This window comes from Alexandromys fortis, unplaced genomic scaffold (genome assembly GCF_014885135.2).
Source record: "Alexandromys fortis isolate MF-2015 unplaced genomic scaffold, M_Fortis_MF-2015_v1.1 scaffold_7, whole genome shotgun sequence".
Classification (NCBI taxonomy): Eukaryota; Metazoa; Chordata; class Mammalia; order Rodentia; family Cricetidae; genus Alexandromys; species Alexandromys fortis.
Window position 1 is genome coordinate 5,365,647 of NW_026067920.1, and position 17,140 is coordinate 5,382,786.

Here is a 17,140-nt window from a genome sequence, read left to right on the forward strand (position 1 = left end):
GTGTGCTTTCCTGTGGTTCTGTGTGGTTTCCTGACATGAAATTTTGGGATTTCATGTGCTCAGAAGTAACACAAGAAACTATTAATGACAACTAGTCTCTAAATCCACACCATATTGCCGTTTTTCTTCTACAAAGGTCCTGGAGGTGCCCCAGGAACAATCAAGAACCACCGCACTTTTCAGGAACACACACATATATCCGACAACAATTTAGAAAACAGATTAAGAGGGTGTTCATTAAATCCCCAAGAGCAGGGGATGGGAGGATGAAACTGAAAAGGGGGCTGTACATGGGAACTGAAGGAGAAAATAGCAACTGGGGCCTGGAGAGATGGCTCAGCAACCAAGAGGACACATTGCTCTTGCAGAGGCCCCAAGTTCAGTTCCCAGCACCCACGCTCCAAGTGGGAATGAGTGCAGGCCTGAAAAGACCAGGGTGGCTGGAGTGTGATGGACAGGGCAGGGTGGCGTGAGAGTGGGCATTCACAGAAGCAGATGCGCCCAGACTACCTCGGGCTGCATAGCAAGTTCCAAGCCAACCTGACTGTGTAGTGACATACTGTCTTGTGGGGGAAAAAAAGAGTGCCCAGAAGGGGATCAAATGGTCAGGCTCTCTAGCCAGTGACCTCCAGGGTCACTATCTCTACCCTATACCCCATCACTCGTGTTGGGTCTACAGGAGTGAACTGTTGTGTCAGATTTTGCACAGGGACTGGAGATCTGAGCGCATGCTTGCTGTCCTAGTTAGGGTTACTATTGCTGTGATGAAACACCATGACCAAAAGCAAGTTGGGGAGGAAAGGGTTATTTGGCTCACACTTCAGCATCATGATCCATCATTGAGGGAAGATGGGACAGAGACTCAAACAGGGCAGGAACCTGGAGGCAGAAGCTGATGAGAGACCATGGAGGAATTCTGCTGACTGGCTTGCTCATTGTGGTTTGCCGAGCCTGCTTCCTTATAGAACCTGTGATCTCTGGTCCAGGGATGGCACCACCCCTAATGGACTGGGTCCTCCCACCACCAATTATTAATAAGAAATATTAATAAGAAAATGCCTTACAGCCAGATCTCACGGAGGCATTTTCTCAGCTGAGGCTCCCCCTTTCAGGAAACTTTAGCTTGTGTCAAGCTGACATAAAATGAGCCAGCACACTTGCACGGTGAGCACCCACCGCGCCTTCTGCCTGGTGCTGCAGGTTATGTTCAAACAGACAAAGCCTTTGCAGTGACAACATTTGCTGTTGACAAGTAGAGTTATGTTTGTGTATTTCTGGTTTAGAAATGAAAATGCAACTCCTTCTGCTCCACCATCCGATTAGCGTGGGTGTGGATGCTCTAGTTTTTAAACTCTGCCTTAAGAACATTGAGAGACACAATGAGGCTTCGTTGGGACATTTACCGCTGTGCTATTATAACAGAGGAAAACATGTTTCCAAATAAAATGCTCAACTATTGGAAAGCGATTTGATAAATTAAGATTTACACAAATGGTGGAATAATACGAAGTTATTAAATTAAATGAAAGCTTTGGTCATGAAAAAAAAATGAAAGCAATGCTTACAATACCGGACCTCGGGAGGATTACCACAAATTCCAGACGGCCCTGGTCAACATAGTGAGTGCCAGCCAGATCAGTTAAGCTATGTCAGAAACCTATCTCAATAAATCGAAATGGGGACAGTTCTGGTGGAGCGCTCCTGGATCCCAGCACTTCAGAGTGAGGACAGGAGCTTCAGGAGTGCAGTTACACATCGATTGCAGCCAGCGAAGACACAAGAGACTTTGCTTCAAAATAACACAAACATATACCACATATAGCATAGCCTGTACATATGATCCTAAAATATTTAAGTGCGTGTATGTGTGCATGTATATGATAAATTGACAAATATAGGTCCATATTCTGGCACAATTATGTCTGGAAGAGAAAACACAGAGCATATACTTATTTATTTTTATTTTTTATACTTTTCTAATTTTTTACAATGATTTATAATTATCAAAATACAGTCTTTAAACCCTCCAGCGCCCTCTCTGACTCACTGACGGAGCCTGAAGACTGAGAACAAAGCAGGCGGGTAAATTCAGTATTGGTGTTGTATAAAAATGTCACCAAGAGCTGGGAGACAGTTCCTCAGGTAAGGGACCTCGCTGCCACATTTGACAACCTGAGTTCAACGCCCAGAATCTAAATGGTGGGAGGAAAAAAGGAGTTCCCACAAGTTGTCCTGTGACTTCCACACACATGCATGGCATGTGCACCGGATCAAATACATACACAGGCGCACGCTGTCATTTAACTAAACAAAGAAATGAATTAAATGTGCCAAAGGCCACTGTCTGCTAACTACAATTGCATTCTGTGTGAGAAGTAGAAAAAAGACATCTGACTCCCAGCTGAGCTGGCATCAGAGCTCGGAGGAGTGTACACTCAACCGTGCTGTTTGCAAATGAAAACAGAACTACGTCACAAAGGAAAAAAGCAATTCTAAGCCCACACTGATGTTGTGTATCAGGTGTGGGTTCATGTGGGTTTGTGGCGCTCGCAGGATGATGTCTAGCCTTCCCAGCTGGAGTAGAGTCAGCCTCTGGAGCACTGACTCTCCCGAGCTTAGCAAAGGGCATTTCTGTTGTTATCCAGTTTACACCTTTAGCAAGTTGATTTCCATATCCCCAAACCTCCATTCTAAGCTCCCCAAAGGGACAAGGGCAAATGCAAATTCTCAGTTAATGGACATTCATTTTGCATAGGCTTTGCACCTTTAGAAAACTCAGGCAAACAAGATTCACATATTTCTTTTGTTTGTTTTTTGATTTTTGTTTTTCCAAAACAGGGTTTCTCTGTATAGCTTTGGAGCCTGTCCTGGAACTTGCTCTTGTAGACCAGGCTGGCCTTGAACTCACAGAGATCTGCCTGCCTCTGCCTCGTGAGTGCTGGGATTAAAGACCTACGCCACCACTGCCTAGCAAGATTCACATATTTCAAACAGAAGGTACCAGAGACAAAAAGGCAGTGGTCACAGAAGACAGGTTAAATCGAGGTGCTAACTCCAGAATCAAACCAGCTGCAGCTCTGCAGGAGCTCTCCCTACACACTGACCAAAGGACAGCAGCAGCCTGTGCACACCCAGGACCCTGCATCACTCCTCTGAGCACAGTGGGCGCTCTCCGACCTGCTTCTAATACTGCCCTTGACATAGCAAATTACAGGACCTGAACTCAGTTGCTCTACTGCTTTGAACTTCACTTTCCTCTACTCTAAAGCAAGAATAAGAATCCCTCTTTGCCAGACAGGTGTGGTACAGTGTACCCTATATCTCATCACTTGTGAGTAGAGATGGAGGGACAGATGATCAAGTCCAGCCATGGCTAAATAGCACGCCTGAGGCCAGCCTAGGCTACATGAGATCCTGTCTCAAAAAGAAAATTGGATTATTTGAAATATTGATGTCTAATTTCTTGAGTTCTTTATATATTTTGGAGATCAGTCCTCTGTCTGATGTGGGGTTGGGGAAGATCTTTTCCCATTCAGTAGGCTGCCTTTTTCTTACTGACTGTGTCCTTTGCTTTACAGAAGCTTCTCAGTTTCAGGAGGTCCCATTTATTTATTGTTGCTGTCAGTGTCTGTGCTACTGGTATTATATTTAGGGAATGGCCTTCTGTGCCCATGCATTGAAGGCTACTTCCCACTTTCTCTTCTATCAGGTTCAGTGTGGTCGGATTTATATTGAAGTCATTAACTCATTTGGAATTGAGTTTTGTGAATGGTGATAGATATGGATCTATGTGCATTCTGCTACATGTTGACATCCAGTTATGCCATTTGTTGAAGGTGCTTTCTTTTTTTCATTGTATAATTTTAGCTTCTTTGTCAAAAATCAGGTGTTCATAACTGTGTGGATTAATATGAGGGGAGGAGGGCTTGAGGGAATGGGATAGTAGAGATGGGGGAAGAACAGACACAGAGAGCAAGGAAAGAGGTATCTTGATTGAAGGAGCTGTTAAGGGGCTAGCAAGAAACATGGCACTAGAGAAGTTCCCAGGAATCCACAAGGATGACCCCAACTAAGACCCTAAACAATAATAGTGTTCCCAAATTGGCCTTGCCTTGTAGTCTTATTGATGAATATCTTAAATGTCACCATAGAACCTTCATCCAGAAACTGATGGAAACAGAGGCAGAGAGATTCATAGCAGAATTTTGGGCTGAGCTCCCAAAGTCCAGTTGAGGAGTAGAAGGAGTGAGAATATGAGCAAAAGGTCAAGATCATGATGGGTTCACCCACTGAAACAGTCTGCCTGAGCTAGTGGGAGCTCACCAACTCTGGCTGAACAGAGAAGGAACCAGCAGAGGACCAAACTAGACCCTCTGAATGTGGATAACAATTGTATGGCTGGGGAAGACTGTGGGGCCACTGGCAGTGGGACCAGGACTTATCCCTACTGCTTGTACTGGCTTTTTGGAACTCATTCTTTTTGGAGGGACACCTTGCTCAGCCTAGATATAGTAGGGAAGGCCTTGGTCCTTCCTTAAATAAATGTGCCTTACCCTCTCTGAGGAGTGGATGGAGATGGGGTGGAAGGGAAGGTGGAGGGAATGGGATGAGGGGAGGGAGTGGGAACTAGGATTGGATGTAAAATGAAAAAAAAGATAGTTTGGGGTTTTTTTTATCTCTTTTAATTCTTTAAGACAGGGTCTCTTATAGCTTGGGTGGGCTTCAAGCTAATTCTGTAAGTGAGGGTGTGCATGCCCTTCTGATCCCCCTCTCCAGTGCTAGGATAAGGGTGTGAGCTGCCATGCCTAGCTTCTGATGTCTGGAGGTCAGTTCTCAGGGAAGCCAGTAATCAGAGATAGGAGCTATGTTAGGCCTGTCCATGAGACACCGTAACAATGCTTGGAGCAGCGGCAGATATCTACACGCATTGGCAGACAGACAGACAGACAAGACGGGTGTTTTAATAAAATAAAATAAAAAAGAAAGTTTTTTTCAATAAAAAATTATATTTAGAAAAAAGAGACAAAAAAATAAAAAAGAAAGAAAAGAAAAGGGAAAGAGAGAGAGAAGAAGGCATTGTCAGACGTGAGGTGGCAGGTGAGAGAAGTCTCTGAGACACCTCTCCCTAAAAAGAAGCGTCATTGTGAAGAAAAACGTGCAATGCTGTTAGCAGTGTTACCAGCGCAAGTTTCTATAGATTACACCAGAATTCCTGAAAGACGCCAAGGTTGTTCATTTCAGGAACAAGATCATCATAGCTCAAAAGGCAAATGTTCTCACTAACTTCAGGCAATTACGTTCTTTACGGGCCATTACATTTCAGTATCTGGTGCTGCTCTCTGTTTCCTGCATCTGTCGTCCCCTCAGGGGGACACTGAGATTCCTGGGGCCTCCTCTCCATTCACTGGGTCCTGCTCTAGCCATGCAGTGATGCTCAGACGTGAGCTGCCCCAGGGCATGACATGTCCTCTCCTCTGCGTTTCGGGTAGCTGTGAAATGCTGTTGTGTAAGTAGTCTCTACCCAATGGTCGGTATACACTCATACCACGAGTGTATTGATTGTTTGCAATTCAGATTTAACTGACCATCCCATATCTCCTAAATATATCATCCTATATCTTGTTAAATCTGGTGTGTCTCATTCGAATCATCTGAATAAATTAATACGAATTGCTGGGACACATCCCAGATTTTCTGATTCAGTAAGTCTCGGTTGGGACTAGAAAAACTGTGTTTCTAACAAGGGTATGAGCCTTGCTGGTGCTACTGCCCTGGGTACCACTCTTTGAGAGCACCATCCTGGAAGAATAAAACAGAAAGAAAAACACTAACTTTTGTGATATCTCTGTTAGGCCTTCATCTTACCGAGTGCCCACAACAGCTCTGTAAGGTTGGAATTCTCCTCTCCCCATCTTCACGTTATGGAGGAGGGGCCTAAGGGTTAGAGTTACAGAACGATTTGTCCAAAGTTCCATAACCATAGGAGGCTGAAGTTTCTGGACCCAGGGAGATAACACAGCATCACACTGACTTGGCTTCCTTCCCTCTCCTTCCCCCTGAGTACGCTCTCCCAGAGGTCCCCAGTGGGGACTGTGGAGTAACAACCTTCTGTCCATCTCTGTGGACTGTGGCACAGCCTGTGCTTGTCTGTGCTGAGTTTGTTTTCTGTCTTCCTTCTCCCTCCCAGGAATCCTGGTCAATCCTGGTTGACATCTTTTTGGTTTGTTCGTTTTTTGGGGGGGAGGGGGGATTGTTGGGGTTTTGTTTGTTTGGTTGGTTGATTGGTTGGTTGTTTTGGTTTGGTTTGGTTTTGTAGCTCTGGCTGTCCTGGAACTCACTGTGTAGACCACACTGGCCTCAAATTCACAGAGATCCACCTGCCTCTGCCCCTCAAGTGCTGGAATTAAGGCTTCTCTTTTCAATATGGAAAGTTTGGAGAGATTTGACATTTGACTTTTGCCATCTCTTAGGGATAGTACTTCCTGGCTTTAGACAGAAAATAAGGAAAGGCTCATATATTCAGAATATTGTATTTCCAGACATCTGGCAAACATTCAGACACAAGCTTTGCTCCAGCATCATCATAATCTGTGTCTACTCTGTGAGCTCATGTCCCCAGAAACAATGACCGTCATTGCCGCTGCACACGCCTCTGCCTACTGAAAGATCCACGAGGGTAGAAAATCAGGAAATCATTGCCAACCCTGGTGTTTTCCCAATGGCTTTGGCCACAAAAGGCAAGTGGAGTTGTTCAATGGCACTGGAGGTCACAAACAAGCCAGCCGCCCATCTAGATGAGCCTCTCTTTGGAAGCATTAGCAGCTAAGGGTCCCTCACTGAGGGCGTGAGCTACCATGTCTGTGTCCCTTCCCACACTGGTCCTCACGGAGGTCTTTAAAGATCTCCTGCTCCTTCCAGCCCAGGGCCTCTGACCATTCTGGAGTTGGTGGCTTGGTTGTGGGATGGGAGATTTTTCGGGTTTTCCATTTGGAGGTTTTAGGAGGGTTTGGGGCTCTTTTGTTTTGTTTTCTTAAATTACTCACCTCTGATTTTCAAATGGGTGGCTTATTCTATTCTCTTTCATTTTAATTGGCACATAATAATTATGAAAACTTATGGGACACAATGAGACATCTCAAGGATCACCTCAGGTGATTGCTATAAACAGACCAACATTTTTCATTTCTGGCTGGCCCCTTAGGATCCTTCTGGTCCTGGCCTTAAAGCCCTGTCCTCTGAAAGGTCTCCCCAGCCCGCCTTTGCAGGTTAAGGAACATTCCACTTCATCCCATCCACTCTTGACTCAAATACATTTCCTGCTGAAACCTTGCTGCTACTCATAATTTCACAAATACTTCTAAAACTGTGGGTGATGTGTATGTGTGATCTACAAGCTCCTGCCATAGAGTCTAGCTCACGGCCAGCAACAGCAGGCTGTTCTATAAAGAAAGGAAAGAGGATCGGATGAATGGATGAAGATACAGCCAATGGAGGAAGACCTAAACATGGGATACAATAACGATGATGATAGGTGTGGGTGCGAATGCCTATAATTTCAAAACTCAGGAGACTGAGGCAGGAAAAAGATGATTTTTGAAGCCAGCCTGGGTTACACAGTAAGACCCATCTTTTCTTTAAAAAAAAAAAAGATTTATTTTTATGTATACAGTGTTCTGCCTACAGGCCAGGAGAAGGCACCAGATCTCCTTACAGATGGTTGTGAGCCACCGTGTGGTTGCTGGGAGTTGAAGCCAGGACCTCTGGAAGAGCAGCCAGCACTCTTAACTGCTGAGCCATCTCTCCAGATGATGATCATCACTTGGGAGGCAGAGGCAGGACATTCAGGAGGTCAAGGCCAGTTTCAGTTAAGTAGAGTAGAGAGTTCAAGACCAGCCTGGGCTATGTGAGATCTTGTCTCAAAACAACAAGAACAAAATATCTCTACAAGATAGGTGCAACGATCTCTATTTTTTTCCATGGAAGAAACAGAGCCACCCCAAAACCATGCAGGGAGGAATGCATTGAGCTAAGGTTTTAAACAGGCAGGTTGACTCCAGAATCTTTGCTCTTAATTGTAAATTACCTTCATAATATAGAGTTTACTTCAAAAGCTACATAAAACTGACTCTGTTGTATGCCACATGCCACTGGCTGACAGGGAAAACTCAGGTGACGTGAATGACCTACCTCAGCTGACAGCTCCAGTACTCTTCTGGCTTCAACCAGCTTGAAACATTGGTTATAATTCTGATCGCCTTTTCTGACTACAGAAGGGCTGGTCTGATAGAACACACTAGGAAGACGGCCAGTGGAAAAGGAGAGGCCAGGGGATTAGTTCATGAGCCAGTGGCAGAAATGTGGCCACACACTGGTCACCTGAAGCCTGGAAACACAAAGGATATGTAGGGCAGGGGGTGGATACACGTCAGTCACAGAAGCTCCTCAGGGCCAGGTGTGGGTCTGCAGATGAGACACAGGATAATGATCCTGAGCCCAGGGGAGTGAGTGGTACATGCCTGAAATCCAGAACTCAAGAGGCTGAGGAAGGACAGCCTGGGCTACAGAGTGAGGTCCTATTCAAAATGGAGGGAGAAAAGGGAGGGGAGGGGAGGAGGAAAAGGGAAAGGAAGGGAAGGGAAAGGAAGGGAAGAGTGTGGGGAGGAGGCGGCTCTTCAGAGATAAGGAATTAAGAACAGGAAAAAGTAAAAAGAAAAGGCTTCAACAATGGATAATGACAGAAAAGAACAAGGAGACGAAGAGAAGATGGCAGGAGAAGAAGAAAATGAGCAAAAACAAAAAGAGGGAAAGGAAGAAGGAAAAGGAGAGGACACAGGTGGTTGGAGACAGAAGCTGGCGGATGGGGCAAAAACATTCACTTTGAAGGAAATCTCATCGGGAGAAGTGTCAGATTTTGCCAACACTTGACTCAAACAGAAAAAAAAAAAACAAATTGGGCCAGGCGTGGTAGTACACACCATTAATCCCAGCACTCAGAAGGCAGATGCAGGCAGGTCTCTGTGTATTTGAGGCCAGCCTGATCTGCAGAGTGAGTTCCAGGACAGCCGGGACTGTTACACAAAGAAACCCTGTCTTGAAAATTCAAAACTAAATAAATAAATCAATGGCCTGAGATAGTGAGGAAGTGGCCCACACCAGGCCTACCCAAAAGGTCTGGTGCAGCATGACTTTATAGACACCTTCATCAGGACAAGGCTCATTTTCCCAGCTTTACCACCATGAAACTGAAGGCTAAAAGAGCAATGATCTCTCTCTCTCTCTCTCTCTCTCTCTCTCTCTCTCTCTCCATAGGGACAGAAATTAGGAAGAGTTTTAGGAAGGCTTTGCACCCTCTGAACTTCCTCTACTCCCAGCCTCTGTGAGGCCATTGCACCAGCGAGCCAGACATATCCCAATGCCTGTGGCTGTCACCAAGGAAGGCCAGGCATGGCAGCCTACAGAAGTGTGCCTCCTCTCTCTCTGGAAGGCCGGCCATACTCACGTCAAGTGCTTACATGTGGTGCAGGGCCTTGCAGTAGGGATCACAACTAAGGATTTTTTTAATGTTTATTTATTTATTATGTATACAATATTCTGTCTGTGTATGCCTGCAGGCCAGAAGAGGGCACCAGACCCCATTAGAGATGGTTGTGAGCCACCATGTGGTTCCTGGGAATTGAACTCAGGACCTTTGGAAGAGCAGGCAATGCTCTCAACCACTGAGCCATCTCTCCAGCCCAAGGATTTTTTTTTTTTTTAAGTTACAAAAAGGAAAGGCTTGGCTCTCATCACAGGTAGCAGAAGAAACACAAGCTGGCAGAGAGGCCAGAGTTGACCAAGGTGGCAAATGAGACAGAAATCACTTCTCCCAGGCTTCTGAAAGGCCCACTACTTGTCATTCCTGCATGCTTCTTCCTGGGACTTTGTCTCTTTGCGTGTTCTCTGCCTCCCCTGGTTCCCTCTCTGCCTCTCTGATTCATGAGCTCCCTGCACCAGCGTCAACAGCCTGCCATGTTTTCCCTAGCGTGGTCTTTGGCCCCCTGGTAGCAGGATAAACAGTTGATCTTCAGTCTGATGGTCAGGTTTTAGACTCAACCTAGAAGTAAAATTACGCAAGGCCTGAAAATGCCTGCCTGTAATTCCAGTACTGAGGAGGCTGAGGCAGGAGGATCTTGAATTCAAGGCCACCCTGAGCTACAAAGTGAGACCAATCCTGCTTGAAAAAGTAAAAAAATAAATAAATAAATAAATAAAAATAATACCATATTTCCTAAGACAACACCTAAGTTTGAGGTGTTGTTCTCTTCCTTAAGGATAATTTTCATTGGAGTTTCTTTCTAGCCCTAATTGAAAACCTGTCTTGGTTTTCAGAATAGTCTTATACTATATCTATCTATTGGCCCCATCAATGTCTACCTCAGGACCTGAGCAAGCAGAAGAATGGGAGGGGGTCCTGGTTCTGTGCAAACCTGGGCCAGCCATGCAGTGACTCATCTGCCTTGCCGTCCTCCCCTGGCCAGATCAGATAAGGATCACTTATCTGCAAGCAGATAAGTCTTGCAATGCTCCACTGACAAGAACAAGAGACAAACCCGAGAATGGCCAAGGCCTCTGTTCTCAGACTTTAGATACAGTGTCCTTAGAACAACAAAGTTGACCCTCTGCCGGTTTCTTTTTTAAATAAAGTTTCATTGAAACATAGCTACACGCATTCATTCTTGTATTTCCCATGATGATATTTAACCTCTAGGAGTGTTACGAGAAGTCAGGACTTTTTTTTTTTAATGTGGGACTTCATAAAATTAAACAGCTCTGTCCAGCTGAAGTATAATCAACCCGGGAAGAGGAAGCCACAAATTGGCAGAGACTCTTTGTCAATCAACATCTGACAGAGGTTTACTACCCAAAGCCAAAGGCCACCTAACCATACCCCAGCCCCAGGCATGAGGAGCCCTCTTTTGAGTTGTTGGGCTAGGTTGTCTAATGCCCCCAGAACATTAGAGACTATTCATATTGCCCTTGCCTGCCCCCCAGAGGTACAAGGTAAAATCCTATTGCTAAAGACATCATGTACTTCAGACACAGTGCCCTGAGGTCCCTGAGCTGAAACTGACCCCTCCCTGAGGACTAGCTTTCATGGCACCAGAAGGATCCATGCAAGCTTCCAAAGGAGGGGAACAGACAGTCCTGCCCAGCGATGACACCTGTGAACCATAACAATGACCCGTGTGGCATGATACCACGGGTACCCCAGGGCGCAGTAGTGGCACAAACACCTTAATGCTAAGCAAGAGCTGTCTAATTGGACTTATATAGTGATATTTTATTTATGTTTTAATAAATAAAGCTTGCCTAAAGATCGGAGGGCAAAGCTAAGCCACTAGAGGTCAGGCAGTGGTGACACACAACTTTAATCCCAGGATTTGGAGACAGAGGCAGATGGATCCCTTTGAATTCAAGGCCAGCTTGGGCTACCACAAGATCAACGCAGAAACAAATCCAGGTGGTGGTGGCTCACACCTTTAATCCCAGTACTGGGGAGTCATACACCTTTAATCCCGGCACTAGAGGAAATATAAAATGGGAGGAGAGAGAGGCTTAGTCCCCTCAGTCTTCGGTCACCCAGCCACGGAGAAGTGAGACTTCTCTTGCAACTTGGCCGTTTGCTTTTCTTGTTTTCGGGGTGAATCCCGTATCTGACTCTGGGTTTTTATTATTCGTGCTATAGACTTAGGGACTGTTCAACAGGAGGGAAAGTATGTCTAGTGCTGGAAGCCTGGCCACCTCTCCAGGGCTGGTGACGTCATGGACACTGCGGGAAGACCTGCAGCTTTACTAAAGCAGCCAGTGCCTCAGCACAGTTCTCGATAGCTGTCCTCACACCCACAGGTGAGTACAGTCTTCGCCATCATCAAGAAAAGTCCTCTTAGCCAGGAGGTTGTAGTGGCACACGCCTTTTATCCCAGCACTGGGGAGGCAGAGGTAGAGGGACCTTTGAGAGTTCAAGGCCAGCCTGGTCTACAATGAGTTCCAGGACAGCCAGGGACCCTGTCTCGAAGAAAGGAAGGAAGGAAGGAAGGAAGGAAGGAAGGAAGGAAGGAAGGAAGGAAGGAAGGAAGGAAGGAAGGAAGGAAGGAAGGAAAATCCTCTTTACAATAAATGGCGACCATCAATAAAACCACAACTAATCAAAATACAGAGCTATGGAGCCCGACTCCAAGGGAAACATCTACAAAAAACTCCTGTACCTACGCTTGGAGGGGAAAAGTTTAAGCCATAGGACTGGGGGATTTGTCTTGCAATTGTTCTCCTAGGAATGTCAGAAGCTACACCCATGAAATCTCACCAGCATGACTGGCTAGAATGGGCTGAACAAGGACAACACTAATAGACACGCCAAAGTGGCTGTGAAAACCACCGGGTCTCCGCCCTGCACAAGTAACTATCAACAACTAAGGGATCTTGAGAGCGAGCAGGAGAAGTAGTTTTCCCCAGGTAGAGCATACCAACTGGTTACCCAGTACCAAATTCTCAGCCCGGAAACAGGCATGCAGGTAACATTATACAGACCAAGCAGGCTATTGTTGAGAATACCTGTGTGTTTGTATGTGTGTGTGTGCATATACAAGTATATGTTATGCATATACATATAAATACATACAAAAACTTGTAAAAACAATTAATAAAAAGAGAGGCCACAAATTTAAAAGAGATCAAAGAGGGAGTGTTTAGAGGCAAAAAAGGGAAGGGGAAATGATGTGATTGTATTATAATCTCAAAAAGTAAATAATAAAAAAAAAGAAAAGTTTTTTTTCAGAGAAACTTACCGGCCACCACACCATACTTCGGCCTGCCAGGAAGAAGCCTCCAACCGTCCCGCGGTTAGTGGAGAACATTGCCTGAGGGAGAGAGGGTCAAACCTTTAACAGGAAAGTAGAAGAGCGGCTGTGCCAATGCAAGGACGTGCCCCTTCCCACGGCCGCATCCTTGTGTCCATTCCACTCCCTGAAACACTTTTCACGCCTTGTCTGCCTGCCCCCTTCCAGCCACAGCCTCAGCGCATTCACACGAAGGAGCTCATAGATGCTGGCTCGTGTTTGACGGACAGGGAAACCGAAGCCTTAGAAGTAGCTCTGCAGGTGGCCTACCATGTCACCCCTCCTGGACCCGTTCCCTTGTTCTGTTCGTGTGTTAAACAGGGGGAATGGGATGCTTTTGTATCGTCTTTACATGCACACCACAGAGTAATGGAATATCCTACCTTTAAATAGTACTAACGGGTATGTAAATTATAGCTCAATAAAGCTGTTAAGAAAAAAATTAAAATGTCATAAGAACCTAAAGTGTTAACACTTAGTCCTACTGAAAAGACAAGATGTTCAAGCTCAGTTAAACTCTTTTCTCTCTGAGTGAACACGGGCGCTCGCTAGGGTCGTTAGTTTGCAATATATTGTGACTGAGTCGAGAGGGCAGGAAGAAAGTCCTGACGGCAAGCTTCACACAGAGACAGTGCTTCCCCAAGTCTTGAAGGAAAGGTGGGGTTTTGTTAATCTGAGGAGTGGGAGTAGGGAGGAGATGGGGAGACTTCAGGAGAGGCCGCGTAGGGTTGAGGCAGAGCGGCTCACAGTGTGTGGGGAAGGCGCTGACAAACAATGCTGGCTGTTGAGCCTGGCCGAGACGAACAAACGTGGACAGGGTGAAAAGGGGGACAGAACCATGACTCTCACATGTCAGGCCCAAAAGCATAGTCTTTCTCACAGAAATGGGGAGCCACTGAAGGCTTGGGAGCTGACTAATAGCCTATATCTCCAAAACATGAGGAGCAGACTCTCTCAGCTCCTTTGAAGTTGGCACCTCTCAGTCTGCAGTCATTCCCAGCCCAGCCTCTGGCTCAGTGCCATTGGCCTGGCTTCTAGATCTCTTCCCCACTCCCCCCACTTTCTCTGTCACTGCCTCCTTTCCAGACACGGTTAATGACTGGTAGTGGTCCAAAGGAATTAACCTCTGACGTCATTCCTGCAGCAAACGTGTCTGCAACAGGTGCACCCTTATAGGTGAGCAGACTGCAGAGGGGGAGCGGTGGGAACCTTTGGGAAATATGGCCTTTATGCATCCAGTCCATCAGCAAAGATATATTGAGCACCTCTGTGTGTCAGGAAGTAGCAACGAGAGCACTCAAGTCTTTCCAGACTCATGGCAGTGTCCTTCCTCTCACAGACATACTCTGAAGACTCAGTGGTGCTCTTCCTGGGAATAGCAAAGTGGCAAACAGACCCAAGGAGCAGAGAAGGCAGCTGCCACTGAATTAGAAATAAATACTAAAACTTTAGGCTCTAGAAATTAACTGGGCACAATCACTCTGGAGCCAATTCTGAAGTTAGAAACAAGGAACAGAACACGTGCCAACAATGACAAGATCAGATATCAGCACCTAGAATTACAATCATCCCAAACCCAGATGGCTACTCACCAGTGTCAAAACACAATCCATAGCAACCAGGACCACTGCAGCCCAGCAACCTCACCCTGCTACTCACAGATAACTCTCGACATCAGTGATCTCGATTCCCCCTGAAAAGGACACAAGCTAACAGAATGGATGCAAAAACGGGATCTTTCCTTCTGCTACACCAAAGAAACTCACCTTAACATCAAGGATAGACATCATCTCAGAGTAAAAGGATGGAAAAAAATATTCCAAGCAAATGGGCCAAGAAACAAGTTGGTGTAGCCATTTTAATACCTGACAAAATAGACTTTAAACCGAAGCTAATCAAAAGAGATAGAGATCATCACTACATACTCATCAAAGGAAAAACCCACCAGGACATTACAATTCTTAACATCTTTGCACTAAAAACAAGGGTAGCCAAGTTCATAAAAGAAACACTTGCTTCGGCTTAAATCACATATTGACCCTATGCACTGACAGCGGGAATGTCAATATCCTATTCTAGCCAATAGAAAGGTCATCTGGGCAAAAACTAAACAGAGATGCTGGATCAACTGACATCATAAACCAAATTAAGCTAGCAGATATGTACACAACATTTTACCCAAACACAAAAGAACATACTTTCTTCTCAGCAGCTCAGGGAACTTTCTCCAAATTGACCACCTACTTGGACACAAAGGAAGACACAAAAGATACAAGAAAACTGAAATAACTCCCTGCATCCTGTCTGACCAGCACAGATTACAGCAGGCTATCAACAACAACAGAGACAAGAGAAAGTTTTCAAACTGATGGAGACTGAAGAACTCACTAGTGAATGAAAAATGTGTGAAGACAGACATTAGGAAAGAAAGTAAAGACTTTCTAGAACTGAACAAAAATGAAAATACAACATGGCCAAACTTATGAGAAACAATGAAGACAGGTCCAAGAGGCAAGCTCACAGCACTAAGTAACTACATCAAAAAATTGGATAGCACACCTGAAAACCCTAGAATGGACAGAAGAAATCACACCCAAAAGAATTAGAAGGCAAAAATAATCACTCAGGGTTGAAATCACTAAAACAGAAAACATATAAAGAATCCAAAAAATCAAGAGTTGATTCTTTAAGAAAATCAATATAATTGATAAACTCAAAGCCAAACTAACTAAGAGGTGGAGAGAGAAAATCCAAATTCACAAAATTATAGGCAAAAAGAGCAACATAACAATAGACATCAAGGAAATCCAGAGAATTATGAGGACATACTTTAAAAGCATGTACTCCACCAAGCTGGAAAATCTAAAAGAAATGGATATTTTCTGGATATATACCATTTACAAGGTTAAATCAAGATCAGACAAAAAATTTAAGCATACCTATAGCCCCTAGTGAAATGGAAGCAGCCATTAAAATCTCCCACCAAATAAAAGCCCAGGGACAAATGGTATTAGTGCAGAAATTTACCAGATTTTCAAAGAAGAGTTGATGTCAGTACTCCTCAAATAATAATTCCACAAAACAGAAACAGAAGGAATATTGCCCAATTCATTTTATGAGGTCACAGTTTCCCTGATACCCAAACCTCATAAAGACCAAATAAAGAAAGAGAATTAGAAACTAATTCCCTCATTAACATAGGGGCAAATATTCTCAATAAAATACTTGTAAACTAGACCCAGGAATACATCAAAAAGATCGTCTACCATGATCAAATAGACTTTATCCCAGAGAGGCAGGGATGCTTCAACATATGTAAGTCTACAAATGTAACCCACAATATAAAGAGACTGAAAGACAAAAGTGACATGATCATTTCATTAGACATAAAAAAGGACTTTGACAAAATCCACACCTCTTCATGATAAACGTGCTAAAAAAGATTAAAGATACAAGGGACACACTGCTACATAAATAAAGGCAGTTTACAGCAAGTTCATATAGCCAGCATCAACTCAAATGGAGAGAAACTCAAAGCAATTTCACTAAAGTCAGGAACAAGACAAGGTTGTACACTCTTTCCACAAATATTTAACATTAAATATTTAATATTAAACTAGAGGTCTTAGTTTGGAAAACTAAAGGAGAGCAAGGGGGCCAAAGGATCTTGAATTGTGGATGAGGTGATAATATATATATAAGTTACTCTAAAAATTCCACCAGGAAACTCCGACAACTGAAAAACACCTTCAGCAAAGTAGCAGAATTCAAAATTAACATACAAAAGTCAGTAGCCCTCCTATATATGAATGAAAAAGAACTGAGAAAGAAATCAAGGAAATAACACCTTTCACAATAGCCTCAAATAATATAAAATACCACGGAGTAACTCTAACCAAGCAAGTGAAAGACTTTTATGATAAAAATTTTAAGACATTAGACCCACATTGGAGCACCGGACTGAAATCTCAAGGTCCAAATCAGGAGCAGAAGGAGAGCGAACATGAGCAAGGAACTCAGGACTGCGAGGGGTGCACCCACACACTGAGACAATGGAGATGCTCTATCGGGAACTCACCAAGGCCAGCTGACCTGGGTCTGAAAAAGCCTGGGTTAAAACCGGTCTCACTGAACATTGCGGACAATGAGGACTACTAAGACATCAAGAACAGTGGCAATGGGTCTTTGATCCTACTGCATGTAGTGGCTTTGTGGGAGCCTAGGCAGTTTGGATGCTCACCTTACGAGACCTGGATGGAGGAGGG

The 17,140-nt window shown here is 44.6% G+C and overlaps 1 protein-coding gene across 3 annotated transcripts in view; it reads right to left on the reverse strand.

Moving 5' to 3' along the window:
• Positions 1-17,140, reverse strand: part of Slc5a1 (solute carrier family 5 member 1) — a 160,448-nt gene that overhangs the window by 133,926 nt on the left and 9,382 nt on the right. For 2 of the 3 annotated variants that reach the window (XM_050141339.1, XM_050141338.1), the window contains exon 2: positions 12,825-12,896. The exons of the other annotated variant lie outside the window; for it this stretch is intronic. In XM_050141339.1, the coding sequence (XP_049997296.1) occupies positions 12,825-12,896 (72 nt within the window). The remainder of the gene's footprint in view (positions 1-12,824; positions 12,897-17,140) is intronic. 3 annotated transcript variants of the gene reach the window in all.